This window comes from Leptonychotes weddellii, chromosome 5 (genome assembly GCF_054177405.1).
Source record: "Leptonychotes weddellii isolate Sample4059 chromosome 5, ASM5417740v2, whole genome shotgun sequence".
Lineage (NCBI taxonomy): Eukaryota > Metazoa > Chordata > Mammalia > Carnivora > Phocidae > Leptonychotes > Leptonychotes weddellii.
Window position 1 is genome coordinate 144,655,721 of NC_138373.1, and position 19,118 is coordinate 144,674,838.

Consider the following 19,118-nt stretch of genomic DNA (forward strand, 5'->3'; position numbering starts at 1 on the left):
CCATAGCACATACCCTCCCCAGTGTCTATCACCCAGCTGCCCCATCCCTCCCACCCCCCACCACTCCAGCAACCCTCAGTTTGTTTCCTGAGATTAAGAATTCCTCATATCAGTGAGGTCATATGATACATGGTGAGACAGGTTTTTGAGAGCAGGGGCTACAGCTAAATCCTATTTATTACTTGGTACATAGAAGGCACTCAAAAATGTTAACTGAGGGCGCCTGGGTGGCTCAGTTGGTTAAGCGACTGCCTTCAGCTCAGGTCATGATCCCGGAGTCCTGGGATAGAGTCCCACATCAGGCTCCCAGCTCAGTGGGGAGCCTGCTTCTCCCTCTGACCCTATCCCCTCTCATGCTGTTTCTCTCTCTCTCTCAAATAAATAAATAAAATATTAAAAAAAAAAAAAGTTAACTGAACAAGGGAATACATCTTGGCCTAGCATTCACAACATGGCTTTACTTTCTCCTGAGAGCCTCCTTCCCCACCCCCGTAATGCACCCTCCCTTGGAGCTACCCCCTCACACCCCATGCTTTCCCTTGTTTCCTTCTCCATCCCAATTCCCCCCACCAACTTCCAACACCAGCTCAAATTCCTGTTCTTCCTCCAAGCCTTTCAAGCCAGCCCCGACCCTCTGTGAGTCCCTGAGCTCTGCTCTGTGCGCGCACACGCAGAAGGGACCGTCAGCATGGTGATTAGTCATGTGCCACCATGTTTCCTCTCTCTGTCAGGCTGTTGTCATTCAACTTTTCACGCCTTTATGATCTTTTCTCCCCAGCTCCAGGGTCAGCTCCTTTGAGGGACAAAGAATGTCACAGTATTTTGATTTCTTACACTATTTGGAGCATAAGAAGGCTTTCAATATCTCTGTTCATTTTTCTCGAGTCTGTCAATAACTGAATCTTCTGTATGAAACGACTTGCTGACAGGTGAGCACACTGACCCGGAAGTGGCTAGAGATACAACATGGGTGTGTAGACACTGCAAGGAGAGACCCCTCTGTTTCACCTCCATCGTTACCGGAAAAGGAAAGAGCGGTCTCTAGGGAAATGGAGTAATCCCGAGGGCTCTCGGTGCCCAGGTGCGTGAGCCAGGCTGCCGGCGGCGGTCTCCTCGCTGCCAGCTTAGTGCTCTCGCCGACGTCACACTGCCTCAGTCCAGAAGGGCAGAGTCCCACCTGCTCGCTCATCCAGTCTCTAAGGGAGGGGCAGGAGCCTGTATGTGGTGAGCACTGGAGGAAGTAGGAGCAGAAGCTTAAAGGGAGCAAAGGGCGTCCCCGACTCTGGCTCCCCAGAGAGTCTACGGGAAGAGAACACACTGACAACAGGATGCGGCCACGTGTGGAGGGCAGTGACCCCATCAGGTGAGGTCTGCACTTGAGTCTACAGCATCGGGAGCCACGGAAGACTCTGAACACAGGAGTGACATGATGGAGCATCACCTGTGACCTCCACGTCACCAACCCTGATGGACACACGCTTTGTGAGCGTTGTCCTACTTCAAACACCCCCACGTCAAAGCAGCTCACGGAGTTGAGCCCCCCTCCTCAAAACTCTTCTTTCTTGGTTCCTACTGACACCATTTTCCTTGATGTTTCTTGGTGGCTTTTGTAGGTTCCTTCCCTTCTATGACAAGTGTGGGAGTTCTTCAGGATTTTGTCCGAGGCTCCTGTCTTCTCCTTCTACACTCACTCCCTCGATGATCTCTGCCACTGCTGTGTCCGTGCCCTTGAGTTCCCGACTCATATACTCAGCCCTGGGATTTCCTCTGTGCTCCAGGCGTGTATCATCCGTTGATCACTTGACACTTCCTGGGATGTGTTGCGGGCCCCTCAATCTTCTGTCCTCCACTGTAGCCAGAGCTGCCCTTCGATCATGTAAAGCAGATCATCTCTCTCCAACACGTGCACATCTAGCTCTCTGCACCCTTTGACAACTCCCCAGGTCCTTGACCATGACTTCCTTCATGATCTGTTCTGCCTCCCTCCCTCCCCAACCTCACCCTGCTCCGTGACCCCCCTGTGCCCACACTGTAGTTAACTGGCCCCCTTTCAGTTCTTCAAACACACTAAGCTCTCGCCTGCCTTCTAGCCTCCAGAACTGCTGCCAGGAGTGCATGAATCTGGCTCTTTGTACGAGTGCCTACTTCTCATTGTTCACTTCTCAGTCTAAGTATTATCTCCGAGGGCAGGCCTCTCCATGACAGCACGTTCGTCTTTAACACCAGAGCGCTTTTCTCCATTTTAACTGAGTATTTATTTACCTCCTGCTGGTCTTTACCGACAAGACTTAGCTTTACCACCTCGCCCAGTGCCTGGGGCACAGAGCAGATACTCCACACACACACCGATACCTGAACAGCTGGACCAGTGAATGAGCACTGGAGGTACACTGCCTGCAGGGGCAGGGCCACCCGTGAGACTTGCTTAGAAGTGAGTGGCAGTTTGTTCCCACGAACAGTTTCTCTGCTTCTTTGCCCTGACTGTCATCAAAACATTTCTTTATTCTTAATGAGCTGACCCTGAGAGAGACAGGAGCACTGCCCTCCCCCACCCCCCCAGCCTCCACAGCTCTGGGCCGTCTGGCAGCCACATCCGTCACCCTTCCAGTCTCTGAGTTGATTCAGCTGCCTGGCTAGAGGTCTTTGTTGTTTCAGGATTCTTCTGTGTGACTTACTTATTCTATAACAGGGAGAAAAATCAGTAACTGAATAATTAAATCTGAGCTACAAATTGTTTTTTTAGAAAACCAGTCATACCTTTAATTACTAACACTAGTCAAACGACACATGGGCACCTTAGACAGTGTTAGAACTGCAAAGGGACCGGGGCGGTCACCTAGTTTTGCATCTTCTTGTGTCACAAAGTCAAGGAGACAGAGGCCCAGAGAGCTGAGCCACGCCAGGCCAGCTAGCTGTGTTGAAGGCAGAGCCATCGGAAGGTCTCATAATTCCGAGGCCAGCGTTCTCCAGCGTGCCCAGCTCGCAGCTGTACGGAGAGCAGGCCGACGCCTTCACCGACGAGGCTCGCGGCCTAGCCCACTGGCCCGATCCGTATTCCCACTTCCACTCGCAGCGCCCTCCGTAGCGCTGCCCTTCATGAACATGCTGCCCGTGTAAACTGTGAAACCCAGCACTCAAGTGTCACCTGTTGCCTCGTGCCCATTTTTATTACCTGCGCTCAGCTTCTCCCGTTCTGTCTTAGCTACTCCAGGCATCCCTGCCCTGTCCACCGCCCCGCCACGCCCCAGATCCAGTGTGTCCTTTCCACACCGGCTGTGGCGGGCCAGCCCCCTCAGCCTGCAGTTCTGCTCCATGGCCCAGAGCACCTAAGCAGGGCCCCCAATCCATTCACATCAAACTCACAGCCACTTTCTGACCTTGTCTACTGCTCCTTCCTGCACACCCAGGGCTGGCGCCCCACCGCACAGCATCAAGACCCCAGGAGCTGAACTCTTAGCTTTCTGATGACATCTGTCTGGACTCACGAGATAGCATCTGTGAAGCATTTATTTAATGGGGTTTTTTCTACCATGCCACTGAAACATGGATACCACACACAGTCGTAATTGTAACTTCGGCGTGAGCAATACTACAGCGCTCTATCAGTTAAGCAAATGGAAACTCCCATTAAGACAAGAGGTGAGATTCTTGGAATAAACCCTGAAGCTGTATTCAAAACAAGAGCAAAGCTAGATGCGTGAAAATGTTCACTCTATGTGATAAGAGCAAACAAAGGAAAGGGGGGCCACCTAAATGTTCCACAGCTAATAATAAGTCACAGAAGAGTGTGTGTAGTTACTAAAAGGGACAAATATGAGAAATGTAAAAATATGAAAAATATATGTGAAAAAGGAAAAATTAACGCACACGCCGAAGGATCTGTATGTGGGCGGGTAAGGCCTGGGCGGTAACACAGATGCAGAAAAGGTGATTTTGTTTCTTATTTAAAAAAAGTTGTTTGGGCTCCAGAATTTTGTTGATGCTGACAGAAAACGTGAGAAGCCCTGACCAGCAGACCCTTGGCGCCGGCCCTGTCTGCCCGGGCTGTGGCTGTGTGGGCCAGCAGGAAAGGCAAGGATGGCGCCAGGGTCACGCAGCCGTGGCTCCGGCTCTGCCCCTCGCAGGTGGGGTGACCGTGGGCGAATACCCCACCTCTCCTGACAGCCTGAACTCCACCCCGACGTGGTGTGTGAGGATGAAGTAACTCCCGTCAAATTCCTAACTCCTAAGTACACACAAAGCCACTTTTCCGCTGTCTTTTAGTTACCTGGGGCATGAGCTTTCTTGCTTTTTTCCAAAACTTGTAATGGGAGTCACTGCTTGGAGAGCCGTCTGATTCAACTTGATGGCGACCGCCTACAAATGCACCGGAGGACAGGCTCAGTCCCAGGAGGGGCACTCACCCTTCAGACTGAGCAAGGGCCAGGGATGCCGGGAAGGCAGAGTGAGTTACCTCTGGGTTGTCAGTCAGGTAGATCTGTCTGGAGATGTTGTTTATGGCACTTATCCACTGTGGAGAGAGGACATTAACAAATCTGCTGGATCCCAGTCACCCGCTAGACTAGGACAGAAGTGAAAGAACGAAACCTTTACCTCTTCATTTTCCTTTCTGCTTTCTGCCTGGAGGATTATTCCCCTGAAATAAAGTGTATCCAAGTCAGTGCTTCCCACACCTCTGACTGAGGCTTATTCCACATGCACTGAACTCAGCTGGGTCCCAAAGGGAAGGGCGGGGAAGGCAGGATGACAGGAAGGAAAGAAAATGGGATTCCAGCTCACTGCTCATTCACTGTGTGATCCTGGACAGATACTTCCTTCCCCTGGGCCTGCGCTTTCTCATCTGTAAAGTGAGCAGCTGGGCTCAGATCTACTAGCTCGAGGCTGAGGACATCCTGTTGGCCTCTCGGGTGATTGGGGCCACCAGGAGCCCGGCCCAGAGTCAGCAGACCCCGCACACCTTCCCACGGAGGGGAGTGGGGGAATCGGATGCAAATAACACTGCCCTACCTCTGGGGAGGGCTTCACCCTTTCCAGGGACCCCACAGCAGTGGGAGGGGGGAGCATGGCTCTTCTCCTGTTTTACATCTCGGAAGACCAAGGAGTTACATAACCAGGGCTGGGATCCCAGTTCGCTCCTGTCACCCAGGAGGAAGGACGAGGTCTGAAACTGCTCTGCCAACCAAGCAGACGGTCCACACTGTACCGACTTGCCCGAACACGCTCCTGTCGACACAGGAGCTCAGCTCAGAGCTCCACACGGAAGCAAATGCAAGCAGCCACAGCTGAAGTGCGGGCGGTCCCTGTGAATGACCCTAAGTGACCTCTTCTGGGCTCCTGAAGGACACGGGGGGTCTTCGGGGACAGCATGGGGCCGAGTGCACTGTCCATCTCGGGTTTCAGCTGGAGCAGAGGGCTCCGCACAGGCAGGTCTGGGGGCTCTCCTCCCTCCTCCCCCCGCACCCGTACAAACACAGGGCTTCTGCAGAGCAGGCAGGAACGGGCACCGCCTTCTCCTGACAAACAGCTCCTCCTATGGCTGCCTCCCACATGAATGCCATGTCCCCTCCAAAGCCACGGACAAACCCGCACTGGGGCTCCTTAAATAAGGCAGAGTGGATCCCACAAGGGTCCTGTGTGAGTGCTTAAAGAGCACATAAAAACGTCCTCCCCAAAGGTCAGCAGGACCCGGAGCGGGGCCTCTCCCACGGAGGCCGGCGCAGAGGGCTGAGCTAGGAGGCCCTTGGCAGGGGTGGAGTCACTAGACTTGCTCTCCTCCCAAATAAACGCCGTGTGGCCTACGATTTCCCGTTGGGCGTGGTGATCTGGAAGCAGTATCGTCGGTCTTCACAATCCACTGCCATCACCGAGCAGTTGTCCAGGTCCTGGATCAGGCCTCCGGCCACGGCGCCCCGCAGCTGACACATGAGGTTCCCGCCTTGCGTGAAGAAGTAAAGCCTCTCCCAAGTGGTGGTGACCAGCCCTGTTTTACTGTAAGAATTATGGTTTTAGAACGCCCACTGGTACAAGGAAGCCCACGCAGCACCTCAAGGTCTGGCTGCCTCTTGACCAGTATTGGTGGCATTTTAGAAATAGTGTTTCTTTACATTAAAGCAAAGCTGCTTTGGAAGGAATCCAAATGCAGAGGGGCAGAAGAGGCACAATTTAGCTGGAATGACCTGGAAGTTAGGCGGTGGCAGCCCAGGGCCAGCTCCGGTGTGCAGGTAGCATGTCTCCCCCCAACCCCGTCCCCCACGGCAGCTAGACACTGGCTTCTCCCGGGATCTGGAAACGGAATTAGTCCATCCCCATTAGGAACTGAAAACCTAGATGGTCATTTCTCTAAGACGTGGAGCTGAACTGCTCTGAGTCCAGGGAAAGTCACCAGGGTCCCCTCGGCTCACAGCACCCGGAATCCTGCGGGCATTTACGACATTGAGTTTTGCTCCAACTGGATGCTTTGTGGGCTGCTTACAAGAGGAATATCCAGTAACTGGCAAATAACACCAACCCTGTAGGGATTTCCATCCATACAAACTGATGGAGATATTTAACTTGTGATCTCAACAAGCTGAGCTTCGAGGAGCTCCACCTTGGTAAGAAAACAGCTGGTGAGTCCTCCCTGTGGATCCTCCATTTGCGAACTATCAGGTACATTTACTTGATTCAGTGTTTATCGAGTAGCAACTAAGTGCAGGGCACTAGGCTTCTTGCCTCAATAATTACAGTTATTTCCCAAAACTGGGAATAGCTAACATCTGAGTGCTTACTACCTACTAGGAATGACCTCATTCAGTCCTTGTAACAACTTTATTTAGTAGATGTGATTATCAGCTCCGCCTCATGCGTGAAACCCCGCCAGGGGGTGTGCCTGGACCCAAGTCAGAGTCTTCACCCCACCGAATAGCCTCCATCTGCTCTTGGACACAAGGAAGCCTGATCGTCCTCCCTTCAAGTCAAATAGCCCCAAGTGTTACAGTGTGATTAAGTGTGTGTGAGAACCTGGATGACCCTGAGGCTTGCTGGCCCTCAGACTCCGGCCTCAGCGGCAGGCCTCGAGCACCTGTCAGGGGCCTGGGCCAAGGGCGGGATGTGACAAAAACTCCCTACGGTCCAGGATGATGATGGTTAAGAGCAGGCTATCTGCGTATGGCCACGGTAACCAGGGACAGGGGTGGTCCACCCCTCGGAGTCCAAGTACTGGGTTCTTAAAGACTGGTTCGAGCCCACCCCTCAGTGACTTGGGCCCTGAGCCCCAGAGGCTTCTCGTGTGGCCGGCAGGAGGCTCCTGTGGTGGGAATTCTTCCACAACCTCCCCTGAACAGACGCTCCATAACCACCTAAGGGAAAACAGTTTTCAGAAAGAGAGGCAAGCAACAGCATTCTCACCTTCTAAGATTAAGGTAACCAGCCTTCTGGATGAGGTTCCTGTTGATCTGTGGTGCAGCCACGTCAGAGTCCGGGGCGTAAACAGACTCATCAACAGAGAGCAGTTCTTGCTGGGACACCCGCATCTTCTCTGCTTCGGCTTCTAGTTCCACCTGAATGCTTAAGACAGAAGGTGTCGGGTCAGTGGCTACCCCCCTCAACGGCCGACCCAGTACCGCTGAGCAGCAGATGCCAGAGCTGTCCCCACGGCTTCCTGCCACACGAGGGGGGCTCAGGGCCCAGAAGCTGGGCGTCGTGGGGCTTGAGTCTGCGCTGCTAAAAGTGTTCATAGGAGTGCTCCTTTAAAACAGAGCAGAAGAGGGACGCCTGGGTGGCTCAGTCAGTTAAGCGGCTGCCTTCAGCCCAGGTCATGATCCCAGGGTCCTGGGATCGAGTCCCACATCGGGCTCCCTGCTCAGCAGGGAACCTGCTTCTCCCTCTCTCTCCCTCTGCTAGTGCTCTCTCTGTCAAATAAATAAAATATAAATAAATAAATAAATAATTAAAAAAACAGAGCAGAAGGAACACCACTGGACAATGCCGGAACCCAGCAGAACAATTTCTCCAATTTCTCTGCTGACAAAGCGGGATCCAGGCTTAGAACTGTTGAGGCAATTTTTTTGAAAAGACTCATTCATCCATTTTAGAGAGGGTGGGAGGGAGAGGGAGGGTGGGAGAGGGAAGGGGAGAGAGGGAGAGAGAGAGAGAGAGAGAGAGGGAGAGAGCATGCAAAGGGGGCGTGGAGCCCGATGTGGGGCTCGACCCCACCACCCCAAAATCACAACCTGAGCCAAAGTCATGAGTTGGAGTCTTAACTGACTGAGCCACCAGGCAGCCCATGTTGATGCAAATTTTAGGAGAAAAGCTTTGAAGAGCCCATCCTCAGGGCTGCAGGACAGGCTGCCTGCGGAACAGGTAGAAAGGAAGGAGACAGCAATCATTCCTGCCACCTCCCTGCCCCCACCCCAGCTCCCCTAAGGTGGGAAGGGACACTGGAGACAGAAAAATGACCAGGAGGTGGGACCAAGGTGCAGTGACAAGACAAAGGCAATGCTCTTCCATTCATGGCAGCCCTACCACCACCCGAGACTGCCCACGCTGCGCACCAAGGGTGAGAGGGCCAACGCCAGGCTCTGGCTCGTGTGCATGCGTGCATGCTGAGGTGTGGAACACCTGGAAGGTTGAGCTGTAGACAGAGGCTCTGAGATCTGCAGAGAGATACAGCATCTCAAACATGAGCGCAAATGTCCCGCCATCCGTTAACAACAAAATCTAGTGCAGGAAAAACCTTTGAAGCACAGATGGTTCTCCCAGAACACAGAAAGCCAGGGGATTCAGGGAGCTAAAGCAGGGTAAGACAGAGGTGGTCAGAGAGGGCTGGGGGAGAGAGGTGAAAAGCGACAGTGGGCGCCTTGCCTTCCTTTCTTCTAACACCCCCAGCAGCTAACAACCAGATGAAATGGCAGGACACTGCAATCGGATTTCAGAGTGCTTTCCGGCCTCCTCCTAGACCAGCCCCACCAGGGCCGCGGCGGCCAGGCATGAGCAGCTGTGACTTCCAGGAAGGCGCAGATGCCTTCAGAACCACAGCCCTCCCGCGCACTCCTACGAATGCTCAGCTCTGGATTTCCTTGGGATTCATTATTTTCAGCATCTGAGGTACACTTCTGCCTCAACAAAGTCCACTATTGGCCTCCAGGTATTTTGAAATGCATGGGCGCCTGGGTAGCGCAGTCAGTTAAGCATCTGACCCCTGGCTTCGGCTTAGGCCACGATCTCAGGGTTGTGAGATCGAGCCCCGTGTCAGGCTCTGTGCTCTGTGAGGAGCCTGCTCATGTTACTCTCTCCCTCTGCCCCCTCCCTGCACTTGCTCGCTCGCTCACTCTAAAATCAATCAATCATAAATGTTTTTTTTTTAAAAAGGTATTTTGAAATGCAACATCCTCAAAGGAGCAACCTTCCTCCGTTTTTCCACACAAAACAAAACCCTACACTCCTACTTCCATTTTGTGTATCTGCTTCTCGACTACTCTCTCTCCCCCACACTCCAGAAGCCACGGACCACTCCCAGAGCCACACGTGCGGTGTGAATGAAACAAGCCTCCTTGGGCTCACTGTCATGGACACTGGCGATGGAGGCAAAGGGTGTCTGAGCATCAACTAAACGTGGCAGGACAGCCTGAAGAACGGATGGTGTATGTTTTAAAAAACAAGCATTTGCAAGGCTGAAGTGCGATTTGTTAAATTAATTCAAAAAAGGCGTAAAGCCTCATTATCTATCATAAATGGACGTGACGGCCACTTTCCTAAAGAGTCACTGCACTTCTGGCTGCCAACCCCTTGGCTCCAAAGGGGAAGTGAGGCCACTTCTAAATCCACAGCGAGCCTACGCCGGGCTCACAGGCTGGAGCATGTAAAGACCGGCCGTCAGCACACAGAAGGAGACCCTCCCTCAGCACAGCAACTGGGACTTGATGGGACAGTCCCCCTGCGGACACTTTATCTTTTCTTTAAGCTACGTAATCCATTCACGTGGTGGGCACGCCTCTGGGATGGGGGGGCAGGGAAGGGGGGAACGCCAGAAGGCATTACTTTCCAGCCTCAGTATTCCTGAATACCGGCAGCTAAGAAGGGGCCCACTGCCCAGAGTCCCCATGGTGGTGGGGCTCCGTGGGGCACCCCCACCTCCCAGAGGGGTGGATTCAGCTGGAAAGGCAAAGGCCCCCAGGACCCAGAGTGGAGTACAGCCTTACCTTTGGACCATGTCCGCAACTGAGGATAAAAAGCTGTTCATATTTTGGGAAAACATCTCTGCTCCCTTCTTAAAAAAGTTAATCTGAAAGACAGAATGGTGATGTTCTGAAGGTCATCTAGGAAAGGTGATCAGTGAGCACATCCCGTGCGGGACTGACAGCGCGGGGGTGGTGACCCTGGCTGGCCGGGCCCACCGCGTGCTCGCAGTGCTCCGTGCACCCCTGCGGAGCCCCCCACGCCAGCGAGTTCCTCCCAGAGCCCCCAGTGCGCTGCAGAATGGGGGCGCTGGGACCGAGCTCTCCTACTGACAGGCCGGACGGAAACATCAGGGATAATGTGAGTTCACTCCTTGGCACATACCAGACCAGGCGCGTCGGGAGTTACTGACAATTATCTCTGATAGTCCCGTCATCAGCTCTTTTCCTCTGTGAATTCTAGATAGAAAACTTCTGAGGGGCAAGGAGTAGGTCTCCACCTTTGCGTCTCCAGGGGCTCCATCGGTGTGTGACACCTGACCTGCACAACGCCGGCCAGAACCAGACGGGGAGGAGGAGCAAACCCCGAAGGCCGCGGTGACCCCCATCAGCGAGCCGCGCGTGGCTCGGAACACGAGCTGGACAGAGGATACGGCTGGGACACTGCCCAGGGGAAACAGGGTTAAAGACCCTTACGAGGCTCTTCCAACCCTGACGTCAACCCAGAGGGGACTGTGGGTGTGGAGGCAGCAGAGTTCTGGGCCTGGAAAGGTGCTCGGACAGGTGAGCTCCCTTCCGGCCTCCAACGTCCTGGGATGTGGGCTCCCTCCGCCCAGGGGAGGGTGGCCCCAGGAGGGCTCCGTCTCCTTTGAAAATAAAACTTCAATTGCTGGCTTTTGGGGAAGGGATAGAAGGAAGTCCTTACTTCTTGTGACTCCGGGGTATTCACTTCCCAGGAAGTCGGGGTTGCCTCACAAACCCTGAAGGGCAGGGGTAAGGGGAAGAGTGGCCACCTCTGTGCATTACTACATCTGTAAGCATCCGGCCCCAAAGCTCAAGTCTCCATTTCTTTCCATGGCTAAGGCTTTAAAAAATCTGAATACTGGGTTTGAACTGCTCCATCTTACATGCCTGATCACAGAGAGCTAAGAGCTGCAAGCCTGAGCCATGAGAAAAGGGAGAAAATGCTCAGCTTTGGACGTGGGTATTTTCTCACACTCTATGCCAGCTCATGTGTCTTGATCTGGAAGCGGCCCCTACCCTGTGTGGTGGGCACAGAACTTGATGGCGCACCCCAATGAGGCTGGCACGTGTTGTCATGCTCACATCCTGGGGAAGTATGCACTCCCATGCCCTTAATTTTCACAGGATAAAAACAGAGGATGATCACGATTATCCTAATGCACGGTAATCATGCAGGGAGCTGCTCTGGCCCCGTGATCTTTTAATCATACAGAGATCAAAACAGTAAATGCCATTCTGAATCTCCAAAACCTCAAATATCAAAGTCTGTTCAAGGAGGCTTCTGCATTTCTAAGGACACAGCCTCCCAGTGGCTTTCCTCTCCTACCCCTCCCTGAACCCCTTGGAATTTATACTCCAAATTCCATGTCTTAGCTCCCCTGCTATTCTGCAAGTTCCTGGGGGTGGGTGGGTCGGAGGGCTCCTGCAATCCCTCAAGGAGTCTGATCTGAAGGAATGGAAGGGAGGGATGAGATCCTGGCTTCTCCAGCCACCTTTCATCAGATCTACCCTGTGAATACTACCCTGGACTTGATTTCTGTGATCTCATAAACCTGTACACAGCTTGCAAAACCTGTTTCAGGCATGACGACTGAATCGTGATTTCAGTGCAAGGGCCTGTTTAGCAATGGCCAGGGGAGGCAGAAATGAAGTCAAACAGCTTGCACCTAAGTGGGTGGGTGGTGCCGAGAAGCCTGATTCAGGGCCACATCATCCAAAGACCCAGATTCTCACGCCTTCGTGAGCTGCAGGAAGTACAGTGGTCAGATGGGCATCAGCTAACAAAGGTAGACGCTTAGTCAATGCTGATTTAAAAGGGCTGATAAGGCAGACGGAGAGCGAATGCTTTGGAATCATCCAAAAGATTCATGGGTTTAGACAACAACTGGTATTAAGTGAAGGAGCTATAGTTCTTGGCAGGATTTGAAGTCTGCAGGGGGAGGGACTATTTGGTCTTGTGTCTTGAAATCTGGGTACTTTCCACATGAAAAGTGAAACATGCCATCCTCAGTCCTCGAAAATGCTGCTTCGGCCACCCAACAATGACATGACAGTGTGCGGCTCTTCTCCATGTCACCAGGCCCAGGGGTGCGGGGGGTGCTCCTGCAGCCGGGCCCCCTCTCCCTGGGGCAGCCTTCACTTAGAAAGTGCAGGCCAAGAGAAGCCGGTGTGATACTTCAGGTGGAACAGAGTGAAAGCAGCCAGGAACAAGTCCATCCGTTACACCTGTGAGGCCCCTCCCTAACTAACTGGGTGCCCCAACCACTACCTGCTCAGCCTACAGCTGCTCATCTTTCTGAGGCTCAGTCCAGGCCCCTCTCTGACCCTGGGCCTCTAAAGAGTGGGGATTCCTGCTCCACAGGCCCGGACTGTCAGTCCAGGGAGGGCAGACGGGACAGGAGGCGTTATTAGAGAGCAAAGGCAAGACCGACGATCTCCAGCACGGCCAGGCCCTCCGCCGAGCAGAGGTGCAGTAACTAAGGAAGGAGAGAGGCGGGTATCAGCGCCCACCACGAGGAAGCTGGACGCTGCCAGAGGTCTGCTGCGGACCGGAGCCCGCGGCTGGACAGGGCTAGCTGTGGGTTCAACCCAGCTTTACGCAGATGACACAGACAGATTCTAGCTCTCTACTTAAATATCACCCCTGAAGGCATCAGCCGACTTGAGTTACCTCATCATTCAACGTCACAACCACATTAAGAAGACAGATCCCTGAGCTTGAACGCCTAAAGATCCTCTCTTGTTCCCTTCCCCTGAATGCTACTGATGTTGTGTTTTTTGAAATATATGTATTTTTTAACATGTGTTAAAAAAGAATAGATGCTCACACACGTGGAGTTTTAAAAAGTTGCTGACTTTTTTTCTTCTCAACATTCTGCTTCCTGACATCCCTTTCTGTTCCCAGATTGTCGTCAGCTGAGAGAAGATTCCTGGGTGTGTTTCCTGCACGCGGGGTGAGGTGCTAGAGTCCGTGTAAGTGGGGCTAGAGCACGGCCGGGATGGGGGGCATTCACCCCATATGCACACTCACTCCTGTCCCTGCCAGGCTGGGTGCTGCTGGGCCAGGGCCCCGCCCTGCCACTGGAGCCTCCTGACAGACGGATGTTCAGGAGACCACTAACTGGGGGAAGAAGTCACCTACATCCTGGACAGAGACTTGAGCAAACCATGGCAGTGTTTCGCCACGCCCCGGATGCCAAGGTGCCAGCCATGACCTCAGCAAGGAGAACAGCCCAGCTGAGGGTGACCCTCACCACCCAGAGTAGCATGGGACCGTGCGGGGGTCCTGAGCTGTAGGCCCAGCTCCACCAACCTGAGCAGTCAGCTGCTTCTCAGGACATCAGACCAGGCCTGGCTCTCACTTGGCTCAGAGGCAAAGGGCCACACCAGCCCTTCCCCACGGGAGGCTTGGGACCGAGGCCGTCACCATCTGCACGTACAGCCTGACAAGTCCAGCTAACGATCAGCCAGCCCACCCGGAAGCTCTCCACGTGCTGAGTCTAAGGAAGGTTCCAGGGAGGTGGTGCATTCGTGTTTCTTTCTCTGATGATGTTTTGGTTTCTCTTAAAGGCTAGCTCAGCAGGAATGCCAAGCTGTTCTCCCCAGCTGGCTCAGGTCTTAGCCCTTAGGGGAAGGGCACGGCCTACCTGTCCGTGGGCAAAGCCTATCATGGGCTCCATCATGGCCACACGCTTCCTGTACTGCAGCGTGTTGAGGGCGCAGTAGTACTGAAGGGAAGAGAGGTGCTGTTTCCGCCGTGCAGCTGCCACCTCTTTCACGACATCTGTCTTCACCTGGGTGAGAGGCGGGAGGAAAACGTCAGGCTGTCTGATGGACGTGGCAATTCTATAAGAGCATGAAGCTTCAACAGTGTGCATTTACTCACGAGACCCATTTCTGCAACCAATAAAACTCAGATAAGGTTCCACCTTATGTTTTAAAAACTCCCAATTAAAAATACCAAAGTATTAGCATCTCTGTGCTTGTGGGGCTGCCCTGGGGTGAAGCCAATTATTCTCAGATCCCTTAGGAGAACAATATGGTAGCATGCACTGAAAGCCACAAACATTTTAGTTCACTCATAAGATTGTATTCCAAGGAAATAATTTAGCTCAAGGAAATCACGCAACAGAAGTAGGAATTTAGATGCATTAAAATGGTCAATATCATCTACAGTAGCAAAAAAGCATGAGTGAAAGAAGCAGAGTCAACACCCAGGACAAGAAATTCAAGTGACCTGAATACGTATGAGGCAGACAAGCACGAGGTACCAAGCCTGAGTTGAAATCATTGTGCTAATGTAATTATACAATGGTTCCAAGTTGGTGTTTAATAAACCAGTTTGAAAAGCTAGAATAGGGAGGTAGAAGTCTACTTATGAGATTCAGAGTAAGTAATTAAAAATCTATGTATAGGAAAGAAGAAAAAGAATTCATCAAGTTACCCTCAATGCCACGAATTCACAGCAGGAACATAGAAAAGGAGCTTAAGTAAACGAGGTGAAAAACAACAAGTCAGGTAGGCATTCTTACCTTCTCGTTCTCCTTTTTTTTAGGAAGCCTGCTGTATTTTGCCATTGAGAGGTCATGCTCTAAAAATAAAGAGGCATTTTAGCTCCCAGATGTGTTGAAAGGCAAGAACATTCATTCAGCATCTCCAGCCACATGCATACTAAACCCACGCGCCAAGAATGGAAAGGATGCCTACCATTACTGGCGAGTCCAAAAAGATCCTTTAAAGTGCTAACCTCTGAACAAGAGAAAACAAACATCTTAGAGCAAAGAAAAATAAAATACACCAACCCAGAGCTCTGTGCTTCCCCAAGAAAAGAAAAGTCTCTGTGTGGAAGGAGGAAGGCTCTGTGAGCACCTCCTCAGGGTCTCTGGCCTCCTGCCTGGTCTGACTGGATTTTGTGGCTTCAGCTCCATCCCAAACTTGGGACCCTGACTGCCCTTCAGGCCACTCCTTATAGACAGCATTTGGGAGTCCATGAAGCAGAGGGCACTTGGGGGGATGTGGGCTGGAGTGTGTGGTGGCCAGGTACTCTTAATGGAGCCCTGCAGTATACACTGGAGACCTGGAGATTCTTTGGCCCCCCCAAAAGAGTGTTTTAATACCTCTTTCCTCACAATATCCGGACCATACCTAGAACCTAGGAGTGCCCTGTTGCTGGCCATTTTAACATCTGGCAAAGCCACCACTAACAAAGGAATACGAGATGCTTGTTTTAATGAAAAAGTCTGAAGCCATCTAGCATATGGTACCTGCGACAAGCCAACAAACACCACTATTACCCCCTGCGGATGCCGCACTCCTCATGCACCAAGAGGTGTAACAAAGTCCAAGACCAAAAAAACGACAAGGTCAACAAGGGTGATGGCTGTCCAAGGTTAAAAACTTAAAAACAGGGGCGCCTGGGTGGCTCCGTTGTTAAGCATCTGCCTTCAGCTCAGGTCATAATCCCAGGGTCCTGGATCGAGACCCGCATCAGGCTCCCTGCTCAGTGGGGAGCCTGCTTCTCCCTCTCCCACTCCCCCTGCTTGTGTTCCCTCTCTCACTGTCTATCAAATAAATAAATAAAATCTTTTAAAAAAATTTAAAAAAAAGGACACCTGGGTGGCTCAGTCAGTTAAGCATCTGCCTTCAGCTCAGGTCATGATCCCAGGGTCCTGGGATAGAGACCCACATCAGGCTCCCTGTTCAGTAGAGAGCCTGCTTCTCCCTCTCCCTCTGCCTGCCTCTCTGCCTACTTGTGCTCTCTTTCTCTCTGTCAAATAAATAAATAAAATTAAAAACAAAAAACAAAAAAAACACAGAGACATCTAAAAGAAAGCGATACTTTCTACTACTCTACCACAATCCAGTTTTGCTTCATCAAACAAAGGAAAGCATTTTCATACCTTTTATGTCTTTTTCAGTTTGCCTCAAAACTGCCTCCAGCTTTTCAATCTCTCTTCCCGTTATTCTTACTCTTTTTGGTGTCGGTTGCTTTCTGCCTCTGTGGGCCTGCCTTTCCCTTTCTTCCCCTCTCTCCTTTACTTCCTGTTGGAGCACTTTCAGGGTTTTACACTTTCCGGGTCAAATAACTTCCCTACTAGCCTTTGTGTTCTCTTCATTCACATATGTACTTGTATTGATGCATAAATGAAAAAGACAGCAAAATGTCAGATAAAAACCATCACAGCAGAGGGGAGGCCAGATTCTAACCTGGTTCTCAGGCTGACTCAAGTATGACCCAGGCCAAACCCTTCAAACTTGCGTGTTGGTGTGGTCAGAGGAGGTTACTTTGATTCACTGTTTCCATAGATACCTAAGAGGCTTCTCTTTTTACTACCACATAGATTTATTCTCTTAAAAAAAAAAAAATCACCATCCTGGGCAAATACTACTAATCCACACTTGAGCCGTTCAGGATGATGAAGGCCCGGTCGTTACCAATGCCGGCACCCTCTGCCCCGGGCTGCCTCCCATCACAAAGCTGAAAGACACAAATCTGACAATGTAGGTCTTGCGGGGGGAGGGGTGATTATTTTCTGTCTAAAAGACTCGGACTTTATTTTTAAAATGAAATCCCCACACATTTCTATGATTTTATTTAGAGAAAATCTTTATGAAAAAATGTACCCAGACTCTCAGTTCGTACTGGATAATCAGCACAGGACTACGGGCAGGTTTGGGATTTACATGCAATTATAGATAAGCAACACTCAAAACCACTAAAAACCCTGCTCAAGCAAGGTTTCTCCTTACACAAGCTGACATTTCATTTATTCTTCTTTGTCAGGTTTCAGTGCTGTGTAAACCGCCCTTGGCAAATGTTGATGCCAGGTCTACCCCACTCCCTAAAGCCTCAGGCGACATGATCACCGGGAATCTCCAAGTGAGGGGGAGAAAGAACATGGTCTTTAAGATGTACTGCATCTTTTCTGCCTGAATAAATTTTACATTTTAAGGTGTTATATATATATACATATTTTTTTAAGGTTTTATTTATTTGAGAGTGAGAGAGCAAGCATGAGGGGGGTGGGGGTGGGGGAAGAGGCAGAGGGAGAAGCTGACTCCCGGCTGAGCAGGGAGCCTGGAGGAGGGGCTTGATCCCAGGACCCTGGGATCATGACCTGAGCAGAAGGCAGCAGCTTAACTGACTGAGCCACCCAGGTCCCCCTGAAAAGGAAGTAATATCCTGAACAGATCTCTTAGTATTCAGTTTAGACTTTTTTAGCCAGCAATTTTTTACATCAGTGTTCCAGAAAATACAATTCTTTAATCTCTAAGCAATTAATATTTTTGATGACATAAAGAACAAAAAGACTAGAAAGTCTGGGTTCCCTTTTGTAATATCAACTATTTTTTTCATGAATTTTAGTTCTTTTTTATTCATTTTTTGACTACCTTGATTTCCAAGAGATATAAAATTACTCTATAATTTTGCTTTGGTTTTTGGCTGAAGAACCAAAATTAGTCCAAAAGGGCAACCAGGCTCTCTGAACCAGTCCCAGATCTGCCCACCCACTAAAATGTGAGCTCCCGGAGACCAGGGAGCTCGTCTGCCTTGTTAACGGCTGCAGCCCAGGGTCTAGTACAGGTAAAGCATGGTCCCCACCCCTCCGTCCCTCTCTAAGGCACCCACTTTCCAAAGCATTCATGGCTCCCCCAAAACAGCATGCCTTTACAAATGCTCCGAACCAGTAATATAAACCTTGCCATCGTTGTCTCCTTGGTAAACACTCATCTCTCAAAACCCAGCACAGAGATCACCTTCTCCAGGAAGCCCTCCCTGGTACCCTAACGTCAAAAAGGTAATCACACCTTTCTGTGTGCTGTCTTGTACCTCTCTGTCCTGTTGCCCTTAACACATGATGTTATGACTGTCTGTTTCCAAGTCAGTTTTCTCATTAGCCTGTAACCTCCTTTAGGCGAGCCAAGACATAGTGGAGATTCAGTGGAAGTTAGCTAAACTGAAGTGCTCAGAAAAAGAAGGGCATTTCTCAATGATGCACATATTTAAAGAAATTAGTACAGTCAGAACGATTATGAAATGAATTGATATTTTGAAGGTAATTGGCACTGAACTCAGTAACTTTACCTGTGAGATCCTTTTCTCGAAATTGTATAATAGGTAGAACCATTGTGTCTGCCAACTGTTTAGCCAGCTCTGTATGGAGAACATTAAGCTGAAAAAAGAGAGAAATCTTACTGAAAAAAAAATTATGCCCACTATAACGGACATTGACTTCCGCACAGGATCACACTGAACACTTCTGTGTGGTTCAAGAGTTCTGTTACACTTCCTTAGCAAATAAACAACCCTTCATAAAGCTACAAATGATATAGGCCTAGAGGTTCTAAAACTAAATGCGCGGTTCTGAGCTGGCCTCAGGTTTGCTAAAGGAGTCTCCAAACCCATGGCTACGGTCTATGTACTACGTTCCCAGGCTGAGCCACACCAGCTGGAGGAGGAAACGTCACGTTCATGTGCATGCAACGAACACGGCTCACTGGGAGCACTCACCTCGGGTCACACTTTACCAGGCCACCATAAGTTCTCTCCTTCTCAGAACAGCCAAAGTCACACTTGAAAGACTGGCCTGCTGGGAACCCATTAACCCGACAACAACAGCAGTTGTGGGCCTGGGAATTACTCTGCAGAAAGGCGGCTCCCCACTGAAACCTCAGATCCCAGGCCTCTGTTCTTTCAAAGAGCAAGCTGACCGTATTCAA

At 51.0% G+C, this 19,118-nt stretch overlaps 1 protein-coding gene across 1 annotated transcript in view; it reads right to left on the reverse strand.

Moving 5' to 3' along the window:
- The window catches only part of APPL2 (adaptor protein, phosphotyrosine interacting with PH domain and leucine zipper 2), a 45,801-nt gene that overhangs the window by 3,567 nt on the left and 23,116 nt on the right, over positions 1-19,118 (reverse strand). Inside the window, exons 5-16 of the mRNA XM_081818994.1 lie at positions 18,484-18,571; positions 15,105-15,146; positions 14,930-14,988; positions 14,045-14,191; positions 10,179-10,261; positions 7,387-7,545; positions 5,800-5,988; positions 4,594-4,636; positions 4,454-4,510; positions 4,268-4,356; positions 2,872-3,118; positions 2,676-2,680 (exon numbers count right to left, since the gene is read on the reverse strand). Of these exons, the coding sequence (XP_081675120.1) occupies positions 2,676-2,680; positions 2,872-3,118; positions 4,268-4,356; positions 4,454-4,510; positions 4,594-4,636; positions 5,800-5,988; positions 7,387-7,545; positions 10,179-10,261; positions 14,045-14,191; positions 14,930-14,988; positions 15,105-15,146; positions 18,484-18,571 (1,208 nt within the window). The remainder of the gene's footprint in view (positions 1-2,675; positions 2,681-2,871; positions 3,119-4,267; positions 4,357-4,453; positions 4,511-4,593; positions 4,637-5,799; positions 5,989-7,386; positions 7,546-10,178; positions 10,262-14,044; positions 14,192-14,929; positions 14,989-15,104; positions 15,147-18,483; positions 18,572-19,118) is intronic.